At 37.6% G+C, this 25,548-nt stretch overlaps 1 protein-coding gene across 3 annotated transcripts; it reads left to right on the top strand.

Annotated features, from left to right (window-relative positions):
• The first annotated feature begins 29 nt into the window (after positions 1–29).
• nup93 (nucleoporin 93) lies at positions 30–23,917 on the top strand. 3 transcript variants are annotated; one of them, XM_073853633.1, is made up of 22 exons: positions 30–172; positions 1,212–1,408; positions 1,558–1,675; positions 8,924–8,986; positions 10,847–10,975; positions 12,684–12,758; positions 13,559–13,651; positions 13,752–13,891; positions 15,363–15,495; positions 15,601–15,758; positions 15,953–16,122; positions 16,487–16,576; positions 18,629–18,820; positions 20,423–20,549; positions 21,033–21,105; positions 21,185–21,229; positions 21,394–21,510; positions 21,610–21,728; positions 21,832–21,949; positions 22,040–22,123; positions 23,465–23,593; positions 23,680–23,917. In XM_073853633.1, the coding sequence occupies exons 2-22, from the start codon at positions 1,230–1,232 to the stop codon at positions 23,788–23,790; spliced, it is 2,463 nt and encodes an 820-aa protein (XP_073709734.1). In that variant the 5' UTR covers positions 30–172; positions 1,212–1,229; the 3' UTR covers positions 23,791–23,917. The 3 variants fall into 3 exon arrangements, with proteins under 3 accessions (XP_073709734.1, XP_073709735.1, XP_073709736.1); XM_073853634.1 differs by having other exon boundaries at positions 76–172; positions 1,188–1,408; XM_073853635.1 differs by lacking the exons at positions 30–172; positions 1,212–1,408; positions 1,558–1,675 and adding an exon at positions 6,198–6,401.
• Positions 23,918–25,548: the final 1,631 nt, after the last annotated feature.

Here is a 25,548-nt window from a genome sequence, read left to right as displayed (position 1 = left end):
AAACGTGTTTAAATAAAGTTCTATCAAGAGGCGCGCAGGGGCTTCTGGGAAAACTCCTCTTCACCAATGAGAGCTCGCGCTGCATGAAACCCGGGACTTCACGAGGTTGTTTAGCGCAGCGGCAAAACTGGAGTTTATCTTTTAGGTGCTGTAACGATTCACGTTCAACGAGGTGAGGAGTTTTATGTCCGTTAATTACCAACTACTTAGAAGCTAGTCAGTTGTGATCGCATTTGACAGCTGCCTGTTTGAGAGTCGTTGGCGATACCACCTCATGTCATGTTAGCGTATTAGCGAGTTACATTCATTTCTATGCACTGTTATATCTTGAGCCATACAACAGTGACATCTATTGAGTTACGTACTAATTTTATTTTTAATGCAATGAAGCTTCCAATTCAATAATGTTTGAATAAGAGTTTAGGCAATGATCTAACGTTAAACAGTGAAACAACGAAGTCGTTTTATCTTTGGATGCATTTATGTAACAGCTAGATGGCATCCAAAATCTGTCATGACAACTTTAATTTCTTAGACGTAACAAGTTGGTACATATATGGTATCCAACGTGTAGGTTTAGCGTTGTAAGGTGAAAGAAAATATTGTCGCTTTAGTTTCGCTTTTTCTTTGTTTTAATGACAGTGGTTGCTGTTTACCTTGATGATTAATGCGTAATATCAATTATATAAATGTAACTATTTATGACAAGTTGACGAGAAACTGAAGACAAAAAATCAACGAGAAGCCAATTCTCATCTGGCAAGTGATATCCAAATGACAATAATATTTAGGTCTATGATATTACAAGTTATAATTTGGGAATGCATCATTATCCTCTGTAAGAATAATGCTTGGCAGTCTTATTAATTGACTGCATGCATGTGGTCTGCAGGAGGAAATCTACCTATAATAACATTGGTATTTGTAATAGACCAATGTATTGAAGTGCCCGATATATAACTTTATCAGCATCAGTTATTTAAAAAACTGTAAGTCAACCACTAACATTACTTTACTTGGCATTGGCATTGTTATTATAATGCTCTCCCGTTTAGCCATATAAACTGTAAGCTCTGAAAGGTTTACAAAAAACTAATAAATAGATATTTATTGAGAATTATGGTTATTGTAATTTTATTTTAAGGGAAAGAAAGAAGTACTGAATGCAATGTGCATTGTGTTTCAAGTGATACCATTTTTGTTGCTGTCAGGTGGAATAGGGGCTTAGGATGGATACTGAGGGCTTTGGAGAGCTCCTGCAGCAGGCAGAACAACTTGCAGCAGAAACTGAAGCTGTGTCCGAGCTGCCCCACGTTGAGCGAAACCTACAAGAGATCCAGCAAGCGGGAGAGCGTCTACGTTCCCGCACTCTCACTAGAACCTCTCAAGACACAGCAGATGTAAAAGCGTAAGTTCTGTATATTTTACATGTTTATATGAATCTGCAATCTGCACATCCATGCAGTGGTTTGGTGGATGCTTTTAATTCCCTATTTGAGGTTATTTGCATCAACGTAATATTTATAGCTTTTTTTTTATCAATTTTTTTTATTTCAGTTCCATTCTTTTGGGCTCTCGGGGCCTTGACATCTTCCATATCTCCCAGCGTCTTGAGAGCCTCAGTGCAGCCACTACATTTGAGCCTCTTGAGCCGGTCAAAGACACTGATATTCAGGTTGGTACAGGTTCAGTAGTGTGGGAGATGCCACATTGGTTACACTTGCCTTAATGTAATCTGCCTCCCACTTTCATACCTCGTAATTATACCTGTTTTGCATCCATTGGGATGCCACTGTGGTAGTGTATTAAACTACAACATCTGTTTATATTAAAATGGTGCTGTTATCTAGGTGTTTTGGGGCAGCTGTGGTTTATTTGTCATGTTATTAATTTAGCACATTTCAGGAATGTATTGTTCAGCCAAGAACAATCGATTGAATCAGAAATGAATGAAAAAAGCCTTATCTTAAGTAATGGCTTTCAGTGAACACTGCCTGAATTTTGGTTTTGAGAGTTTTCCAGAAATTGGGTGGTTAGGTGCAGTAATTTTTTGTAATATATTTTTAGAAAGATCAGTTCTGTTTGGACATTATTGATTTCTGTTTTGTGAGGTTCTCTTCTTTGTCTTTCTCTTTTTAGAATTTGTACATCAAACACATATGAACAGTTAAATATACGTTTGCATTTTGCTTCATATAAATGTATGAAGCTGTGCAACCCAGTTTTGTTTAGTCAGGTCTGTATTGAATATCTTAGTGTACACTGAACCAGTTTGAAGTTCACTTTGCTTATATGGTTAATTTTTATTGCCAATTTAATGAAGTTTATTTAACTAAACTTCGGAGGTGCATAGTCATGTAATCCGACCAATCTGCGCAAAGACTTCTCTATATAAAGCCATCCCTACACTCTCAGAAATAAAGGTACAAAAGTTGTCCCTTTCAAAAAGTTACACCTTTGTACCCAAATATTGCACATTAGTACTTCAAAAAGGTACATATTGGTTGTTCAAAGATACATATTATAAATGGTACATAATAGGACCTTTTTTAAAGGGTACTGCCCCAGTGACAGCTTTTATACCTTAATTTTTAACAGCGTAACCTTTGTCCTGTGACCAGTTTTGCAGCCTCACTCTCAGCTGGTATATGTATCCAAGTTAAAGGGATAGTTCACCCAAAAATAAAAATTCTTTCATTATTTACTCACTCTATATTGTTACAAACTTATACATTTCTTTGTTCTGATGAACACAAAGGAAGATATTTTGAGGAATGTTTGTAACCAATCCAATCAGAAGCCCCATTGACTTCCATAGTATTCTTTTTTCCTACAATGGGGCTTCTGATCAGTTTGGACATTACTCAAAATATCTTCCATTTGTTCATATGAACAAAGACATTAACAACATGAGTGTGAGTAATAAATTATTTCATTTTTGGGTGTACAATCCCTTTAAGGTTGAGGGAGTAATCTGGGTTCAGGCTAAAAATCTGAGCTCTGAGCCCTCCTCTTATACAGCACGCCATATATGCTTTATTATCCTATTTGATTAAATGTTAATGCAAACTCGTGAACAAATATCATTTTTGTGTATCTTTTATATAATCAATAATTACATCAATTGTTTATAGTAATACATGTACACTTAAACATTTTATATTTGGTGAGAGACACATCTGTAAAATACCTTAATAACAATCTGCCTGATTCCTGAGTATATTGCATAGTGGAAAGATTGTGTTTTATCATAGATTCTAGAGAAAATTTCAATGACTAAAATCTAAAAATCATTTTTTAAATGATTACACTTACCAAATAATAATGAGAGTAATTGTGAGTATTCAATAACACGGAATGCTTAATGCTACAGAATGCACTGGAGGTTTCTCTGCAATGTCATTGCTATCTTGTGTACCATACCCTGTGTATTTCCTGATGTGTTTTGATTGGGCAAAACATTGTGCACACTGTGGGTTGGATCATAATTGCCATATTATATCAGTTTGCCAAGCTGTGACTTTGCTGTAGCAATCAATGTTGTTATTGAATTCAGCTCTGAGTGCATCTGTAAGAGGAAGGCAGGCCTTGTGGCCAAGAGAAGTGACGTGGCAAAACATGAGCCAGGCAAATAATCATTTAATTCTTCGGTCTTCTGCATTTATAAACCATCTTTGTGGTAATACTGTCAACAGCAATACTTTACACTTTAGTGATATTAGTAATAGATGCTACAGTATATTTAAAGAATAATATAAATGGTAATTTTTTTTTTAAATCTGCATTGTAAGGACTGATGAGCTGATGTCCATGATTTTATAAAACTAACACATTAATAACGCACAGCGCACCCCAATTGTGTTATTCAAATCTATAAATTGGCATTTATAAGTTGCTAATGCCGGATTGTAACATTATGTATAATTCATAGCGATTACAGTGGAGTTAACATCACTAAAACGTAAATAAATGCATGAGGTCAGAGTTGAACATAAAGTGTGATGAATAAGATGACAGCATTATGATGCTACATGTGTAGTGAATTATAATGAGCTCACCACAGCCAGGAATCACTGATGAAAGCTGGAAACCCTTCATCAAAATTGGAGTGCTGTGGCTTATAGTCAGTCAGTTTTTTTTATTTATGTTTATAGGTTAACGTCTCCTAGAGCAATGCGTTAGCAGCGCAAAGTGGCATGGGTTCAAACCCACTGTAAGCCGTTTTGAATAAAAATGTCTGCCAAATGCACACTAAATGTAAATCTAAACATCAATGGACCAAAATTGTATTCAGTCCTATTTATTATGATTTATCTTTTAAGCATGGCTGCATCTTTTGTTCACAATTTATGATAAAGTTAAATTTGTGATATCCCAAATTGTGAATATATGATATATTTGGATCCTAAAGCAATTTCTTTGGAGAACCATTGGTCTGCTCATTGTCTCGAAATAATCCAGATCCATATCTTTCTATTTTAAATCTGTCTAGATGCCTAGGAGAAGAGACAATTCCTGTAGGCCTCTCTGGAAAGATCAATAATATCAGTTTTGATGGATTTATAAGCTCTGTTTTCGCTGTTGTTTTCAGAGACCATATGACCAAAAATCTTATATCCACACCCATCTAAAGCTTATAGGAACATTTAAAAGATACATTTTTTGTTGTTGTTGAATGCTATGGATGCAGAGGTCAGCTCAGATGTTGACTCATCAAACCAAGCAATGATCCGCTAGCTTTTTGTTTCCTGAAGGTTCGAAAGCAGCCCATCCCCAACTTTCTTTTCCTCTGAGTGTGCGAGAAAGAAAGAGCGAGAAGATAAGCTAATTTCTTTCGCTCTTTCTTTTCTGTCTATCTTTCGCTCACTGTTTTTTTCTCAGGCATATTTTTGTGGTGGGCCTGGCAGAGTGCTGCTCGTCTCTTACTGGAAGTGCACTTACTGCCTGGCACTTTCCTCGCCTCCCTCTCTGCCCGCGTGTGTGTATGTGCGGTTGGCAATCTCTAACATTTTTATGTACAACTTTGTTTCACTCTAGAGATTTTCAAGGTTTAAAATTTCCTTTTTATTGTTTAACTCGTATAACTGCTCTTTCATTTATCTTCATTCTCCTAATGTATCACTTCTTTCTATGCTACGCTCCGATCATTTGTCTGTTGATAAAAGATTCTGAATTACATTAAAGATTGCAACAAAGCTTTGCAGGTGCCATGTTAAGAAATCCACCATTACCGTTGCGTCGTGTGCATGCATGTGGAAACATCCAGATGTGCGTTAACTTTGCAAGGCAGCTGTAAAGCGTGTGTAAATTGTATACTGGATATTGTGCGTGCTCCATAAGGTTGCCGAGCTGCCTGTCTGAAGACAAAGGAAATGCATGCTGCTGATGAGGCGTAGTCTCTCCTCTCGCTTTCTGCATTTGTGTGTGGGCAATCGTGCAGCCTTATACAGTTTAAAACCTGTGTGTATGAATATTTCCTTGATAAGGGTTGAATATAATTTATCTATCTATATATATATATAAACAAAGAAACCCTTGCTTTATGTTCTTGAAGCAGAAGCTTAGATGCTCATGACTAAAGCGAAACGCATGACGGACAGAAAAAACGAGATGCACATAAGGACACGACTACCCACGATAGCAGCAGATGCCGAAATTATTATTATTTTTTTTTTTTTAATTAACTATCGCTTCTATCTCTCTTGCTTTACAACCCCCTTCATCTCTCCATTCTCAATGTAGGAGTGTGTCGTCTAAGCGCACACAATGATAAATGCAGGATAAGTCTAAATAGCTCTACATGTGGATTCTGCTCTCTGGTCAGTGGACTCTCCTCATTAACTAAACATGACTTTTAAGAGGATTATTAGCCCAGTTTCTGGACAGGATGTCGAAAGCCATCAGGAGAGTGGGGGGAAAATCCATTACCATAATTGCATTGCGCTAGCGGAGGAGGAAAAAGGAAGGATGCAGAGATGTTTAAAAAAAAAAGAAGAATTGAGTGTGAGTGAAAGAGGAGGCTGGCAGGGATGCTGGAGGAGAGAAGAGGAGGAGGGGTGGATGGCTGATGGAGAACAGCACATCGCTAAGGTTGAATAATGACTACTCCTTGAATTCCCCCCGTGTCTGTAGACAGACTTGGTACGCTCCGCCTCCGACAATAAAGCAGCCCACAGTTACTCTGCTCGTGGCTCATATCTAGGTTCAGACCACTGGGCCACTATGGGGTAAAGAGTGCATGTGGCAGACAGTGCGTGGGCCTCTGGTAAGAGAGGTCAGAAAACGCCCCAGAAATGCACTGCTCCACTCCTGCAGAGGAAGATGGAAAGGGACAGGCACGAGCCTCCAAGCAACTTTCACCTCCCAGTACCACTTTGCCTGCGGGTTAAGGCACAGCATAAGTGAGTATCACCTACACGCATGCATTCGACACGCTTGCATCACCACCCATGAAACGTATAAACGCACAAACGTACGCTTCTGTCAAGCAGTACATCCCAGAAGATGAGACTGTCGCCAAAGAGATGATGAAGATGGCGAGGATGATGATGAGGAACATGATGAAGGCTTGCCTTTCACACAGGAAGTGGTGGGGTTAGGGTGGGGTTCCTTCATCTTATTGTTCATAAGTAAAGGAAAGGAATAAAAGAGGACACCTATATAGATTTAGTCTTTTCTGGTGTTGCGTAAGATTTGGAGAGGTCTATTTTATAACAAATGTAATTACGTGTATTCAGTACGTGCAACTATGGCTGTTTTTTGTTCGGTTTTTAATGCATATCTGTCCATTTCTTTTTATATATTTCTGTACTTTTGCATTACGGTGCGTGAGGTGTGATTGCCATTATTAGTGCGTCGCATTATACTTGTAAGAATCGCTCTAAAATGTGTATGTTTTATAATATAGTGCATTGTTATATGTTGCATGTATATTTACATTCTACTGTAAGATGATCTTTATATTGTATGACTTGCATCTTTTGCTCCCCTTGCTGTGATATGCACTTTTTTTTTTATCAAAATCGAATCACTGAATTGCTACATATTGGCCGTGCCTTAAATATATTATAGAAATCCACACCGCTTTATTGGATGGGTTATAGAAACCTCCCCTTTTAACCTATATGATCTGCAATTTGTCTAGCAGTCTGGAATTTAATCACTCATGCATTTGTTTCACCACATTTAGATTAATGGATAGATTTGTATCTCTATGACATTTCTTGACGTTCTCTTAAATGATAATGTGTAAAAGTGACAAATGTGCTAACATAGTTTACACTGTGTGTCATAAGCATGTTCTCAGCATGACCCAAATCCCTTCATGTAATTTCTGTTCCTTTTGTCAGATGGTGGCAGACCATGGATGTCTTGTGCCTTAAGGGGGCGCTACTCTATAACCTAATGGTTGGAGGCACAGTGACTGGGCAAGAATTAAATTGAAATATTTTGCTGAGTTTTTGTTTAGTTTGTGTATAAATTGTTAAATAAATGGCAAAATGGTCAGCAGTCGGTCATGCAAAGCTTCACTGCCTTTGGTATCTTAGTCACACCCCTCCCCAACGCTGCCCTGATTCTCTATTTCCATCACTTTCACATGTTTATTCAGATGTGCCATTTAGATGGCACGTTCCTCCAATCAGAATAAATCAATTCTCATTTACAACTGTCAGTCAAAGTGTGGATGGGGTGATGGGGTCTTGCCGCTTGGGTGGGGTGGAAAGAAGATGGCAATCTTCGGGGGGAGGGAGGAACAGGCTTCAACTTGGTCGAATGGAGGGTGCGAATGGAGATCGGTTGTGGTATTGCTAATTTTGGACAATTTTAATAATAAAATCCCAAAAAGCCTGTTTGTGGGTGATGCTTAGGAAGAAATCGGGTTACTTGGTTTAGTTTTTGAGCAGATACCATTTTATCAAAAATAAGTTGAAATCATACCTGAGAATGAAAATTTTATTTAATGCGTTTTTTATCTGATCATGACAGCTAATCGTTGATGTTTGCATTTCTACTTCAATCCTTCAGTATTGAGTTTTCAATGGTCTAATGATCCTCCAAACCCACAAGAACTGGCATCTCACACCCGTCCGTCAGATACGTGGTACCACTCCCTATCCCAGCCCCCATTCAGTGTGTGTGCTGCGTATCATTCCAGTTCTTTTCTCTCAGCTCTTTTTAATCAAAATAAATGTGGGAATGTCCTCTATCCAGCTGCATCTGTACATTTAGTACAAACGTATTAGCATATCCATAATGTCTACAAGAGCTGCACGCTCAGATCATCTTCTCAGATATTTCTAAATGTAGCCTGCATAACTGTGGAGGCTACTGATGTGTGCATTTTCCATCTGTGATCATTGAAAATGACATTGTGGGCACGAAAGAGCCCATGCATTTGAAAGATGTGCAGAATGGTGGTTTATAATTAGATTTAAGCAGCAGTTACTTTGTGATTTGCAATGCATTACGTTCTACTAGAGCTTAGTGGTTGTAACTAGTTGTCAAATACGGACGTCCAAATGTCTGTTGCTATCTGGGTGGATTTTCTTCTTATGCACATTTTCCAAATCAATCAAGAGATTTCAATGATTTTCTTTGTGTGCATATGAAGGTGGGCTTGCATGAAGGTGGGGTGCACAGTACTTTAAAATCTAAAATGTAGTGATCCATAGCTTGGTGAACCAGCTCTAGCTAGTCGAGAGCCGCCATTTTGGGGCAGTGTTGCACAGGGTCGATTCTAAGCTGATTTTTAGCAGTGATTTTGATAATGATGGCAATTCTCTTTCTCTGGCCTGTGGTGCTTTCGTCTTGGAGGAAGTATGGATAGAAGGAGAGAGAGAGAGAGGGCGTGTGCTGTGAATGCAGAAAAAGGGGAAAGTAGGTTGCAGCGCGTTTAACCTCCATGCCATGTCTCTTGTTCCAGGGCTTTCTGAAGAACGAGAGAGACAATGCACTGCTATCAGCCATCGAGGAGTCACGCCGCAGAGTAAGTGTCTGTTTTTACCTCTCTGTATCCATTTGGATGTGTTTATTCATGTGTCATTGCATCTGTCAAACCATCTTATATCCCGCTGCACTTTTCGAAAAGTATCCCGTCCTTAACAAGACATGAATTTCTAACAGCGTAACTTCGTCAGTGCACTACGTCCCAAATTGCGCAGTCATTTCCATTCTGCGCAGTTCATCTGACGGCTCCCTTAAAATCATCTCTTCATAAACAGGCCAAGAGTTACAGGAGGTTGTTTTAGATCAGTGCTTCCTTTTCCCCTTATTGGCTCTTCAGCTGCTGTCAGAGAGGTAAAAACAGACCCCTTCACCTGTTATTATCCCTCTCTCAGCAGCGGATAGCCGGCCTACACCAGATCAATATCCACTCTATTCTTTTAGTCCAGTCATTCGTTAATGCATTAGCAAACATAAACAGTTGGAATTAACTAACATTAACAAAGATTAATAATTGCACAGAAACTATATTGCTCATTAGGGCTGGGTATTGCAAGGGCCTCACGATACTATACATCTCGCAGTGCATGTGACGCGGTGCAATGTTGCGCGATACGATGCGGTACAGTGCGATACTTTTTTAAAAGCCAAAGTGCTTCCACACATCGGCTTTGAAAGCTGCAGATGTTTTAAAAATTTCTGCCATTTTCTCACTCACGCTAACTTCTGAGACATTGGCCGAATGGCCGTATATGACATACAACTAGACAGCGGCAGAGGAGGTTGTTTGACGCACACAGAGGGATTTGATGTTTTTTTAATTGATACTAGAGATTAAAATATCGACACGCTACCGTAGAAAAATATCACGATAGTTTGCTGTATCAATATTTTTGCACAGCCCTATTGTTCATGTTGTTTTTGTTAGTTAATGCATTTACTAATGTTAATAATTAAAACATTACTTAAAATGCTATCAAATATTTTAATAATTAAAAAATATTTTGCTTTATTTTTAAATGTTAAAATAAGGAATAAAAAATAAAAATTTTCTCTGCATATTTGTGACTATAAGTGCAGATAATCGCATCACTTGCAGAATCATAATAGGAAATGAGTCTCCGTCTCTTAATGACAACAATTTTAAGTTGCATTTTGTGCTTGGCGAACAATCATTTTGGACACTGAGTGAGAACAAAGTAAATTGCTGAATTATTAAATGGTATTTTTAATCTAGAAAAACCATTCAGGGTACAGTTAGTTCTAATAAAAAGCTGTACAATGTGATATTATTCCTTTCTGGATAATATGAAACCAGAACAAGGACTCCACGTTGTAGAAAAAATACTTTTTTTGTTCAGAAATGTTACCTGATTCACATTAACTTCATGCTGTGCTGTTATCATCTCATTTCCCTCCATTACGCCCTATTCTAAAATCATCTCTGGAGTTCAGAAGACATTTTAATTAGAAAGCTCTCAATTATCGCACGTCGATCCATCGGGACCAAGTAAAATAGACGGTCTTTAGATTCAATCAGGGTATGGGCTAAATCGGTAGTAGGCGTGAAGGGAGACCCAAATAGCGGCACTGTTTCATTAGTAAAGCCAACCAGGTTTTAGCACACCAGACCCAGTTTGTGGTTCCCAAGGTTCCCAGTTCTTGTTCCTTATCTCTCGGAGGAAGGTTGGGATTGGGGGATGGGTGGTGCCCGTTAGCACTTATGGTGCACAGCATGTTTCCAGATCCAGGCTTCTGCACCACTAGCTATCTTTAATGCGTCACATCGGGTAACCTATATATTCACAGACAAGATTGTAGTAGCTTGCTGTTCTTTATCATGTTTTGTTTTCTTCCTGACCCGTGTCCGCAATGTCTTTCACGTTGTCGTTCTGTCTCACAGACGTTTCTGCAGGCGGAGGAGTACCACAGAGACTCCATGTTGGTGCAGTGGGAGCAGGTGAAGCAGAGAGTCTTGCACACCCTGCTGGGAGCTGGAGAAGATGCATTGGACTTCAGCCAGGATGTGGAGGTCTGATGAACACAACACTTAACACAAACACGCACACGTCTTAAATGTCTTTGTTTTTAATATGATATCCCACACTCACAATGAAGCACAAACGCTCTCATTTAACATATGGAGCTTGTGATTTGTTGGCGTGGTACACGTAGCCTGTGGCTATGTGTGGCCTGGATTTCAGCACCAGTGAAATCTTATCTGCAAGCACTTTACAGACAAGCTTTTAGTTCTTTCAGACAAGACCATTTCGATCGGATCTTTAAATACAAGATAACAGACTTGGAAATCAAGCAGACGTGTGTAATTTAAAGGGGACATATCATGAAAATTTGACTTTTTCCATGTTTAAGTGCTATAATTGGCTCCCCAACCTAGAAAATGTGAAAAAGATCAATTCAGTAACTTAGTTTTAGCAAATATTCTCTGCAAGCATGTAAAAAAGTAGATCATTGAAATTTGGTTCCCCTTGTGATGTCAGAAGGGGATAATGCCGCACCTCAATCTGCACTATCCAACCACGATACTGTCATTTAGTGCAGAGATCAGCTCATTTGCATTTTGAAGGACACACCCAAAAGTGGCACATTTTTGCTCACACCTACAAAGTAAAGATTTTAATATGCTATAATAAATTATCTATATGGTATTTTGAGCTAGAATTTCACATACATACTCTGGGGGCAGCAAATACGTATTTGACATCTTAAAAAAGTCTCATGAAATGTCCCCTTTAAGCACTTTTAGATTTAAACTTGCCATGTAAGCACATATGTTTGAGTTGTGCTTACGTTAGTTTTGTTACTGTATATAAATATTTCAGGATGTTTTTTAGTTCTATATTCTGGAAAATGTGGTAAGTTAAATCAAAGCTTTAATAAACGTTAGCTGTAAAGAAAAACACTTTCTTACATGTCCATTGGTTGGTTTATGTTTATATGTCCATAGAGATTAAGAGAAAAAATGAGGGGAGGGGGGGTTGGCTGCACTTTTCTTATCTTCAATCAATGTCAACATTTCAAGAGGAAAGCAAGAAAAATGGATGAATAAAACATCAAACATTGAAGATGACGAGCTTTATTTCTAAATAATAAAAACATAAGATAAGACACGTTTCATAATTGTGGCCTCGAGTGGAACAATAGTCTGTCTTGCCAAACAAAGATGGTCTTTTTGAAAAGGCAAAACCTCTAAAATTTTTTATTTTTTAAGTCTTTTGTTGTCATACAAAGGATACCAGTGTTGTGTTTTTAGATGCAAATATTAGCGATTTTTGACTGCTGTCCTGCTACTTTAATTATTAAACAGCAGTTAAATTTTCCATGTGTGACCTGGTTACTGTGCCAGTTGCTCACCACAAGCCTGGGTCGTCCATGCCCATCACATAGTCATACAGACCACAACGCCTCAATGGCTTTCTTTCCATCCTGTTCGTAGAATTGGCTGTACGCGTGTGTGGGCGCACGCTTGTGTGTGTGTAGCCTACTGTACTGTACTGTACTGCACTGTGTGCCGTGTGCTCTCAAGCGTTAGTTATGTTCTTCACAATAGCTTCACGCTACATTGGCTGCTGCATTTAGATTAAAAATAACGGCTGGTGCACTTGTCCACCCCACACTTTAAAAAATACATATGTACTCCTGCACACTAATGCTCTTTTGTTGTGTAGACATCCTTGTTTGTGCTGTAATAAGACTGTCACTCTTTGTTCACCCCACAGCCGAGTTTCGTGAGCGAGGTCGGGGTTCCTGGACGCAGTGCACTTGACAGTGTGGAAGTTGCATATAGCAGACAGGTTTGTAGAAAGCCAGAGATATACAACGTAGACACAGAATAAGTGATTTGTATTACATTCATCCCTTTTCTAAAAAAAAAAAAATGAGATACTTTGTTAATGATTCTTAGTATAGAAGCATTTCCTTTTGAAGATATAGAAGATGTACAATATTGTTTGATATTTGACTGAATTATTTTATATTATTGCTGCTAACTGTTATAAAAATCATAAATTAGACAATTACAAATAGATTTACTTATACATTTTACGTAGTTGTAGCAATAATATTTATTTTAGCTAACTGCACTTATGTGGCATAGGGGAAAAAAAAACTTATATTATCCATTTCTAATATTGCCCTAATAAGACAGATACAATGAAATGTGCATTCTTAGTTAATGTATATATTATATGTAAGATATAGAAAGCACCACAGTCTCTAGTCTTTGCATTGGTTACTCTTGCCTGGTTAGCCAGACATGAGAATAAATGGGTCGTGTTTTGTGAGCCAAGCTCGATTGATCCAAAAGATCGATTGGCTGTAAAGAAACATGATGGGTTAGCTCCCAATTTATCCACAAAGGGGAGGGCCATCTCTCATCCTCTCCTCCTTTGTCCTCCCTTTTGTTAGACCTGGCATTTTCTATTTCATAATGTGTCGCCACATCGCATGCGGAGTCATTTTCTTGGTCTTTGTACTCTTTTTCGAAGAACTTCTAAACGTTTTTATCGTATTCGTTTTGTTCTTCATCATCCATCACTTCACTTCTAGATCATAGCGTATCCAGAGCTCAAACTTGCATTTCTCCTTGCTTTAGATCTACATCTTCAATGAGAAGATTGTAAATGGACATCTTCAGCCCAATCTGGGTGATCTTTGCGCCTCAGTCGCCAAAGGCCTCGATGATAAGGTACGTCCCATTCTGCCTGTGTCTGGCGTTCAATCTTTTCTGCAGTATCTAACTCAGAAGATTGTAATAATGATAGGGATGCTCGTGCATGTGTTTGTAGAACGTGTCGGACATGTGGCTCATGGTTAAGCAAATGACAGATGTTCTGCTGGTGCCTGCAAAGGACACGCTGAAGAGTCGAGTGTCGGTGGACATGCAGATGGCCTTTGTTAGGCAGGGCCTGCAGTACCTGGAGAACAGGTGAGAAAAAGAGGACACAAAACCGAGATTTGCAAGTGTTTCGGGAGTGCTGTTTTGGGAATAAAGGAACCCCCCCTCCAAAGGGTTCAGATATACATGTGACCCTGGACCACAAAACCATTGAGAATGAAATTTATATATCATCTGTAAGTTAAATAAATAAGCTTTTCATTAATGTATGATTTGTCAGGATATAACAGGATAGGTTAAGATACAACTGTTACCCTTTAAAGTTGTCAAAATGTCCTTAGCAACTGCATCCTCTCACAAAAATAAAGTTTATATATATATATATATATATATATATATTAACGATAGGAAATTTTGATGATCTTGATGGAACATAATCTACATAATGTCCTAATGTTTTTGGCATAAAAGAAAAATCAATGTAGTGTTGACTTTTGCTTCATATATACTTAAAAGTGGTTTTGTGGTCAAGGGTCACATATGTTAAGATATGTCTGGGTTTCATTTAATCCTACATTTTTAATTGAAATATTTTAATTAAATGTAGGACTTCCGTGGTACTAAAAATATTTTAACTATATGACTAACCAGTCAATAATATGATACTAATTGTTTTGTTTTGTTTTGGCATTGTCATTGCATTTGTCTTGGTTGCAAAAAGTCTAATTATGTTGCTCGGTCAATGACGTGACGTTAATTATTTTGTGTCCGTATAGTTCAATTAAATGTAAAAGGGTTAAAATTTCAAAATAAATTTGTAGATTACTTGCATACATTTTTTTTTTTAAGGACCAAGTGTAAAATTCCTGGTTTTATTTCATTTGAAATAATATTTGGAGGATAATTGCAAAAATGTCAGTGTGGTGTAACCGTTTTGTGTCCATTGGTTTAACTAGTATTTTTTTAAATGAAAATATAAATATATTCATAAAAAAAATGTGGAATAAAATATAATCATCTGGTCTAGTGTAATATGATTTTTTTACATACATTTTTACATTATTTGTCAAAGATTATTTTGTCTATTATTCAGCATATGTCAGGACAAATATTACAAAAACGCATTAACATTTACATTGATAAATAACTTTAGAAATAAAATTATATTTAAAAATGTTTTTTTTATGATTACACTTACATGCCATCAAGGTGGATAAAATATTTAATATTTCTCATTCTTATTAGCGGTTACACCATTTGACATTTTCAGGTTCATTCAAACTTAAATTTCATAAAAATGGTGCAAATATAAAAAAAATGTGCATAAAATTAACATAAATACACTACCAGTATGTGGATTGAAATTAACCAAATGCGTGCTTTTAAAACAAGTTTTTTTAAAACGATTTTTGAATTTCTCATCTTGCCAAACCGTTTTTGTCACTGACCCTGCTATAGATTCGTAATTGTACAGGAAATACTGGTTTGTACTGGATGAAAGCAGTAAAATATTACCTTTTTTAACTAAAATTTAATTGGAATTTTTTACTTTTTTTTGCAGCTATAAGAACTACACTATGTTCACTGTATTTGGAAACCTGCACCAGGCACAGCTAGGTGGAGTGCCTGGTACTTATCAACTGGTATGCAGCTTCCTAAACATCAAGCTTCCGACCCCACTGCCAGGCATGCAGGTAATGCACCAAATTGTGTACATGGGCCAATAAGCCTTTTTGTTTCTTAGTAAGAAGTGATTGAATAAACACTGTGTTACAAACATTTGCGTATTTGTGCGACAGGACGGCGAAGTAGAAGGCCATCCGGTGTGGGCTCTGATTTATTACTGCCTTCGTTGTGGAGACCTGTCGGCAGCTATGCAGGTGGTGAACAGGGCGCAGCATCAGCTGGGCGACTTTAAAATCTGGTTCCAGGAGTACATGAACAGCCCCGACCGACGGTATGTACGCACATACACGCACACCCCAAAACTAGATCACATCCTGTGAGGACCTTCATTCCATCTATCTATTCTGCACTTGACCCAGCTTTGCATTTTCTTCCTCTACCACACATACATTTGTTCTTTTAATCTATGTGCTTAATAATTTAGTCAAGTAACCCTGTTGTGGGTTTGTGTGTTGTTTCGACCAGTCTTTCTCCAGCTACAGAGAATAAACTACGGCTGCATTACCGCCGTGTGCTGAGGAACAGTGCAGATCCCTACAAGCGTGCCGTCTACTGCCTCATCGGTAAATGCGACATAGCTGACAACCATGGCGAGGTTGCGAATACGACAGAAGATTACCTATGGCTCAAGCTGAGATATCTGGTCACAAATATATAGACTTTGGCATTGATGGTAATCTAGTCGTTCATCAATTGCTAAAAGATATTATTTAGACCCCTGCACTTCATTTTTTTGTTGCAACAGAAACATCAGGCATCCCACCGACCCATCCCAATAGTTGATTTTGAAAGTAGGCTTTTATATTGTGATCTGACAAAAAAGCACCTCAGTTTCTCATTGTTGACAGATATACTGTTATTTTTGCCAAGACTCTAGACTGGTACTGCCAGTTCATCTGTGTGTTTGACCTATCTATGAGCTCCTCAGAGAAGTTAATCTGAATGGATCTAGCATTGACGCAATTGCTCATCGTTTTATGCTGTGTCTTTTCTAGCTGAATCAAGTGTGTTTCGATGATGATGGCAGCAGTGCTCCTCAAGACAGAATGACTCTGCCCCAGCTACAGAAACAGCTACTGGAAGACTATGGCGAGATACAAAGGCACCATTGTTTACAGGAAATCATAGTGCTAAAGGGATTTCAATACATTGTCAAATATTTTAATACAGTAAATGTTGCAGTGTTTCCTCATTTCAAAAAATTAAAAAAGGCTGTGAGTCATTGAACTTTTTGAACTTGGGCCGCTGTCAAAAGTTCTTTAGGGTGTAAAGTGCTCAAACAGCGCGTTAAGGATACCACATTGCGTCTCAAAATGATACCTGCCTTATTAATGAAGCGCACATTTCTGGAGCAGAGTTTTAATGCAAGGCTTTGACAAGAAAGAGCCGGGACAGTAAAAGTGTGTGGGAGACTGATTTACCTGTGCAGTCATATTAAATGGAAAACACCACATTTTTTAATATTTTGCTGTGTTCTTACCTCAACTTGGACGAATGAATACATACCTATCTTTTTTCGACGCGTGTACTTAATCTTTGTACAGCACGTCGTGAATGCGTTGGCGTTTGGCCTGGCCCCATTCGGTCCTTGGGATCCAGGCTGGGATGAATTTAGAAGCCACCAAACAAGCCGCCATGTTTTCCCTATTTAAAGACTGTTACAGGAGTAGTTACACGACTAAGTATGGTGGCACAAAATAAAACGTGTTGATTTTTTTAAGCGGAATTTTTTTTAATTATATTGTATGGCAGAAGAGCACTTGGTTTTCAGCACTTTGACCTCGGACGCAGTAATATCGACAGAAGTTTGAGCGCAAGGGGAAGTAGTCAGGAGTGATGATGTTACTGCACTCTGAGGTTGAAGTGCTGCAAACTAAGTGCTCTTCCGCCATACAATATAGGTCTAATTTTTATCTGCTTAAAAAATCGCCACGTTTTATTATGGAAGTGTTCGGTGGCTTCTAAATTCATCCCTGTTTGGATCCTAAGGAATGAATGGGGCTAGGCTAAATGCCAACACATCCACCACGTGCTTCACAAAGTCTAAGTGCATGCATTGAAAAAAGATAGGCATGTATTAATTTGTCTACGTTGAGGTAAGAGCATAGTAAAATGTGGGATTTTCCTTTAAAAATTGAGGATGCGATGCATCAAGATATCTAATTGAATCAAACCATTGACATAACAATCATAATCTAATCAAAACGTGAGACCAGTTGGAATGGGGCGGTCCTAACCGGGTCATGAGTTGCAGGCGGTAAGTAAAACCACATCAAATGTCTGTGGTTTGTTGGCAATTGGCACGTAAATGCATGTAATGTAAACAACACACACAGTTATTTACTAATAAATGCAAGTAACTAATGCAAGAGAGTTACACAACTCAACACAAAATGTCACAGTATGTCTAAAATTCATTACAATATGTCACAGTAAATCTGTTTAACAAATTGCCTTTCAATGAGCCACACTTGGGTCAATTCATTTCGCAGAGCCAATCAATCATTCCACTTATCTGTAGATTCACTTCAGTCCCACAGGAAGAGATTTAAATGGTGTCTGAAAGAGCAGGAAGTTAGTCAGTATGCAAAATCCCACTATTCAGTCTTTGCCAGCGTGCCTGGCCCAGATAAAAGTGCGCGTCATTGTGCTGTTTTGTCACGGCTTAAACTTCTCCTCTCCCAAATTTAAAAAGGCATCCGCTCATATTTTTCCACCTGCCTGATGAGTAAGTCTTATCTCGCCGGCACTCCTGCAGTACACCACATTAAATACTCTCTCTCGCTTTCTCTCTCTCGCCGATAAGACTCCTTCACTCCCAGCTGCGCCGTGCAAAGTCACAGTAGGTCTTTTAAGACGTCAGTTTTAATAAGAGTGGATTATTTCAACTCATGCAAATGGAAATGAAATAGTGTATTTAAGCACATCACAGCCGAGGAAGATTTATGTGCAACCCATTACTCGCATTCAAATTCCTTAAGTTACAAATCCCTACCGCTACATTTGCATACATATGTTGTTCATATCCCACAGTGTTTTATATTATTCTGTACAGTAAGTGGTTTTGGATTAAACTGAAGAATCATAAATGTGTTTGTAAATATGCATTATTAAGACATGTTTTAATTGTTTTTTTTACAGGCGAGTCTCATTTTTCAGCCAGCCACCATCCCTTCCTGTATTTCCAGGTGCTTTTCTTGACTGCGCAGTTCGAAGCGGCCATAGCGTTCCTCTTCCGAGTGGAACGTCTGCGCAGCCATGCCGTCCACGTGGCTTTGGTGCTGTACGAACTCAAGCTCCTCCTAAAATCATCAGGCCAGAGCGCACAACTTTGTAAGTTCAGGGTTCACTAATGAACAAAAAAATTATATTCAAAGTAGAGCCCGACCGATATATCGGCAAGCCGATATAAGGCATTTTCCAAACTATCGGTATCGGCATTCAGTGTTGGGTTTAACTAGTTACAAAGTAATTAGTTACTGTAATTAAATTACTTTTCCCTTGAAAAAGTAAAGTAAGGGAATACTCTTAATTTTCTTTTAATCTAATTACAGTTACTTCTGATGCAACTAAATACTGTGTATGGACTCTAAAACAATTATGTATACTATAATACAATAGCGGATTTAACATGGTTTAAGTTTACAATTCTCACTACCAATTGGTTAATTATTATCATTAATATTAATGAGATGCTGGCTGTTTATTAATACTTAATAGCACGTATTAATGCCTGATTCTGCAAAACCTTATTCTACGTCCTTAACCCTCCCCATTTCTACCAATACTTAAAATTAACAACTTCTTTAGTATTAATAAGCAGTAGTTGGATTATATTGAGGCAAAAGTAGTTAATAGTTAGTAAATAGAGAGAATTGGACACTAAAGTGGGACTAGAATAATTTATGTACTTTTATATATTATTTCTTCGAGCCATTTCAAGCCTATCCTTGTATCATTTACTAAATAGGATTTAGAAAGTAATTAGTAATATGTAATTAAATACTTTTTGGAGAGAGTAATTTGTAAAGTAATCTAATTACATGATTGAATATGTAATTAGTAACTAGTAAGTAATTACTCTTTTTGAGTAACTTACCCAACACTGTCGGCATTCATAATGGCCGATAAATGAATATTTAAAAAAAACAAATGGACGAAACAGCCTTCAGAGAGAGGTGAATGCGTGAGATGCAGAGAGAGAGAGAGAGAGAGAATAAAAAATAATAATAATTTTCTGGTGAAAACCCAAAAATAAGTTTGGAAAATGGGGGGGTCGTCTTATATTCGGGTATATACGGTAATTATAAGGTAGCTTATAAGGCAGTATTGTTGTTTTTGTGTTTTTGTTCAAAGTCCTTTACGTTTTATATCTTAAGTTTGTATATTTATAAATTTTATTTATCAGAACTTTAATATATTTTGATGTTCCTCTGTTCTGTTGTGACAATAAAAGAAACAAATTTCTTTTTAAAATGCATTATCATATTATTTTAGTTAAAACTCATAAATAACTACAAATAACTAATGTTAGGGAAATCTGTTAATGTTTTGTTGTGCGTTTCTGAAAAAAAAAAGCGGCCGATATATCGGCTCTAATTCAAAGACAATACATTATTCTGCAAAATTTTTATGCCACCACCAGCTTTTCTGTATTTTCTGGTTGTATTCTATATATGGTCACTAAACCATTGCAAAAGCAATAAATCTAAGACGTTTGCACAGTAGTGTATATAACACTGCTATTTTGGTAGATTTATTGCATGTTTAAACTATTTAATTAGACACAGTTATTTTTTAATGAAATAATGCATGCAAAAAGTGGCACAACTGCTTAATGAATTCGTACCATCAATTTTTATTTTTACTAAAAAAGAAGTAAACCTCATTATTCAGATGATCCTATTAAAGAGACTTGCGATCTGTTGCTCTTAGTAAGTCAAGAGGCTGGAGATCCACCAATGGTGCGACGGCTGAACTTCATCAGACTGCTGATGCTCTACACCCGCAAGTTTGAGTCCACTGACCCACGAGAGGCCCTACAGTACTTCTACTTCCTCCGGTACGCTAAAGTGGGGTCACCCAGGGTGATGTAAAGAAAGAGCTGATCTCTGATCAGTCACATCTGTCAGCTGTTGAACAAATCCTTATTTTAAATGCACTGTTCTTGTTTGATTAGTGGGAGAACTTATGTAGAAGTCATTTCAGTTTCTCTGAAAATACTAAACGGAAATCCCTCTCGGAGAAAAGATTAATATGTCATGAATAACTCAGAAGCTTCCACGAACGATTCATGAATAATTAAACCCGGACCATGCACACTGAGAATTCACCCCTATTGTTTTAAAAGACCTCATAGCAATTGTTTTAAAAAGGAAACAGTTGATCTTTCAAAGACCTTTTATCTTAAGGTTAACATCTGTGTCACAAAGTGAACACATTACTTGCATTGCAAAATGTTTTTATGCTTTAAATTGCTTAATTGCTGCACTGTGCTTATTGCAAGCTCGCAGTGGTTGATATGCTGTTCTCTGATTGGCCACAGGAACGAGAAGGACAGTCAAGGAGAAAACATGTTCATGCGATGTGTCGGCGAACTAGTCATCGAAAGTCGCGAGGTAAGAACCACTGCACATGCTAATTTATACCACTGTTGCATAATTTCTCATTCCTGTCAATATTTAACTCTCTTGTTAGTTTGACATGCTTCTCGGAAGACTCGAAAAAAATGGAAGCAGAAAGGTACGTTGAGCTCTTTTTCTGTACATGTCACTTGGTGTCACACACACGTTGTTCATTCATTATTGTCCTTTACAACACAGTCTGTTCTTTCATGCTCGTTCACCAACACAATTGCATATTCAAAGATTTGCTCGGCTCTGAGCGTTTTCTGTGAATCCTTTCAGCCTGGTGTGATTGATAAGTTTGCCGGGGACACGCAGGCCATCATTACTAAGGTGGCTTCAGAGGCCGAGAACAAGGGATTGTTTGAGGAGGCCGTCAAACTGTACGAGTTAGCCAAGGTAAGCGTAGCTGTAACGTGACATTCTTTTTATCACTGTGTATTTGGATAATTGATGTTTTTCGGGTTAAATCTCCTTTTTTTTTTTTTTTTGTTCCAGAACCCTGATAAGGTTCTAGAGCTGATGAACAAATTGCTGAGTCCGGTTATCGCTCAAGTCAGCGAACCCCAGTCGAACAAAGAGCGACTTAAAAACATGGCGGTGGCTATTGCTGAACGGTAAACATTTCATGTTTACTTTGTACACAGACTTTCAAATGGGGAATTATTATTTTTATTATGGTATTTGGTTGATTTAAAATTTTATTTATTGTGAGCACAGGTATCGTGCTAATGGGATAGCTGGGGAGAAGACCGTGGACAGCACCTTCTACCTTCTTTTGGACCTAATGACGTTCTTTGATGAGTATCATGCTGGACACATCGATCGAGCTTACGATGTAAGTCAAGTATAAGACGCCCTACTGATGTTAGATCAGTCTTGTCATGTTTTAACTAATTACAACCTGTATATTTTGTTTTTGTGGTAGGTGATTGAGAGACTAAAGCTAGTTCCTTTAAGTCAGGACAGTGTTGAGGAGCGAGTCGCAGCCTTCAGAAACTTCAGCGATGAGGTAAGAGATTTGGCCTTACACCCCTTTTTTTTTCTGAATCGTGCATGTAAATACGGAGCCCCTAAAGGGACATGGGGCAAAAATTAAATGAAGTTTAGTTTCGCGTGCGCACGTGAACCTATCCCGTGCTCACGTGAATCTATCGAGTTTAGTTTCGCATGTGCATGCGAAACTAAACTTTAAAAATAAATTCTGCACATGAAGGTTTTGTGTGAGCACATGAAACTAAACTTTAGATTTTTTTTTGCTCAAATGTCACCTTAGGGGCTCGGTATGTAGTCATTATTTGGATACTTTTGTTTAATGCCTTCAGTCTTTATTTAGAAAGCAAAGCTTATTTTTCTGTATATTTACCGGTACACTTTTTTGCACACGTGAAAATTTATATTAGCATAAATACTTTTTTGTTGTTACACCTCCGTCTAGTTTGACAGGTAAGTCACGCTAATTGTCTTGATGCTGATGAGCTGAATGAAGTGGGTGGGGTTAATTCATGAAAACTGGTCTTACATGTTACCAAAAGGAATTTAAAGCCCGCATTGTTTGGCTTTCTGGTGTTAGGGAGGAAAAGAGAAAGTTTGTTGTGATTGGTATACGAGAACTGGGTGAAGGTTTGGTTTTTGCGAGCTGTCAAGTGTTTTGAAGGAAAACATCACCGTTTTTCGAAATGTCACTATGTTCTTGCCTTAACTTAGACGAATGTATACATACCTTTTTTCAATGCGTGCACTTTTAATCTTTGTACAGCGTGTCGTGAATGTGTTAGCATTTAGCCTAGCCCCATTCCTTCCTATGGCTCCAAACAGGCATGAATTTAGAAGCCACCAAACACTTTCATGTTTTCCCTATTTAAAGACTGTTACATGAGTAGTTACACGAGTAAGTATGGTGGCACAAAATAAAACTTTTGTTGGGAGCCATAGGAATGCATGGGGTTAGGCTAAATGCTAACACATTCAAGAAGCGCTGTACAAAGATTAAAAGTGCATGCATTAAAAAAAGATAGGTATGTATTAATTCATCTAAGTTGAGGTAAGAACATAGTAAAATTTAGAAAAACGATGGTGTTTTCCTTTAATTGTGTTTGTCTACAATGGAGTTTGGAGAGAAGTAAGGAAAGAAATAAAAGATAATATTATGGGGCCACATAATCCCTTTGAGAATTTTGTGGCCTGGTTACTGTGTGCATTATATTTTAAATGCTTTTCAAGGGTACTCCAAATATAGTGGGCATTATCTTCTCAAATGTTTAGTCAACAAATTTGTTGAAGCTGAGATATAAAGATGACATAAAAGTGGAGATCTTTGTTTTTATAACCGTCTCCTATGACCTTTCTGCAGGTAAGACATAATTTGTCCGAGGTCCTTCTCGCCACAATGAATATTATGTTCACACAATACAAGCGTCTGAAGGGGGCAGCGGCAGGGACACCAGGAAGACCACAACGTACACTAGAGGACAGAGACACAGTAAGAAGACATGCTTATTCATGCTTATTCAAATGTGAATCCAATCCAGTTTGTCATGCAGTTGTATTTGTTTACTGTGTCTGCAGCTGCTGCGCAGTCAAGCCCGAGCACTTATCACATTTGCGGGGATGATTCCATACCGGATGGCCGGAGACACCAATGCCAGACTGGTTCAGATGGAGGTCTTAATGAACTGAGATGCTTTACCTCACTTTGTCCAGTCCTCTCCTGCAGCCTCCCTTTCATTGTCTTTATTCCATCATTATTTGGTGTCAGTTTATGTTTGTATTTTTTTCATTATGTGAAATAAAAAAAATAAGTTCAGTTTTGCAGTTTCCTTTCTTTTAAACCCACTTTTACAAACATTGTTTTTAATTTTAAGTTTCATCATTTGTCCTGCCATTTCTTGTTTAGTTGAATGTATTTAACTTGCATGCATCATTAACAAAATGGTGTTTGAAGTTTATTTGTAACTACTTACATTTATACTTCATGATAACCAATCTCAAACTATCCATTTGCAGATCTCACTGATATTATTTTATGGCATTACAAACAGTGAAATAAGTCACAGAAGATTAAGCAGCAACCAATAATCTGCCTTCAGGGTGGCCATGTTTTTATTTTAAGGGAATTAGAAAATTGCATTTTCTAAAAAGTCATGGACAATTTTATATGGTATAATATCCATTTTTTTACGCTTGATCACAAATCAAAGTGAGCAAATTTTAGTCAGTTTTCTTTTTATAAATGTGACTCTGGACCAGAAAATCAGTCATAAGTAGCATGGGTATATTTGTAGCAAAAGCCAAGAATACATTGTATGGGTCAAAATTATAGATTTTTTTATGCCAAAAACATAATTATTAGGATATTAACTAAAGATCATGTTCCATAAAGATGTTTTGTACATTTTTTACCGTAAATACAAACAATTTTACTATTATTACTATTTATCATTAGTGTTGCTAAAGACTTTATTTGGACTTTAAAGGCGATTTCCCAATATTTCGATGTTTATTTTTTGCACCCTTAGATTAAAGATTTTCAAATAGTTGTATCTAGACCAAATATTGTCCTAACAAACCATACATCAATGAAAATCTTTTTTATTCAACTTTTTATGGCTGGTTTTATTGTCCAAAGTCACAAATAATTTTATCCTCCTTACAAATCGATCTGAACCTCAGTGATTTTTTTTTTTTAAATGATTTTGCATTAATAACTAATAGCATTGTTTGAAAATATGGAAAGCTTGTTAATTTGTTTGCATTTGCTTTCGGTCATCAAATCTAGATCCTGAAACACTAACAAGTGTGCTGTAACAGAGACCAGGAATGTGTCTATGTGGGACATTGATTCTCTCAGCAGATGGAGGGTTATGAAGAAAATGCCCGTAGAGCACACAGATGGACATGTTAACAGTCACACCCGACTAGAGTATCTGCTTTAGTTTCTTCTAAGCTGTGATGGATTTTAACTGTTATCATCTGGAGGAATTACTGGGTCAGCTTGACTGACCATTTATGTAAGGAATAATTGATGACGGGCCGAATTATTCAAAAATAATGCACACCCAAAGTGGTAATGTTTATACCGCGTGGGTGTGCATTATTTTCAAACAATTCAAAGGACTGGAGTCAATTATTCCTCTTATACCACGGTTAACACAAACATTGCATTCAACTGGCCCGTGGTATAATAATGCTTAATCTATAGTTGTCCCTTCAAACAAAATGCCCTGACAAGTCTGTTTCTTAATTTGTGAGTCTTCTGTTGTTGGTATATCAGTCATGTACTATGTATTCTATCCTGTTCTTGGAGAAGACCTGAAGGACGGATTTATCTTTACGCCACATGGATCTGTGTGTGAGGTGTGCGTGCTGCAGCTGGTGTTGTGAATCAGGCCGATGTCACACGTCCGCGATAACCCGGCTATTTCACAACACCAGGGT

The sequence above is a fragment of the Misgurnus anguillicaudatus genome, chromosome 15 (assembly GCF_027580225.2).
Source record: "Misgurnus anguillicaudatus chromosome 15, ASM2758022v2, whole genome shotgun sequence".
NCBI lineage: Eukaryota > Metazoa > Chordata > Actinopteri > Cypriniformes > Cobitidae > Misgurnus > Misgurnus anguillicaudatus.
This window is presented reverse-complemented; position numbering and strand designations above follow the sequence as displayed.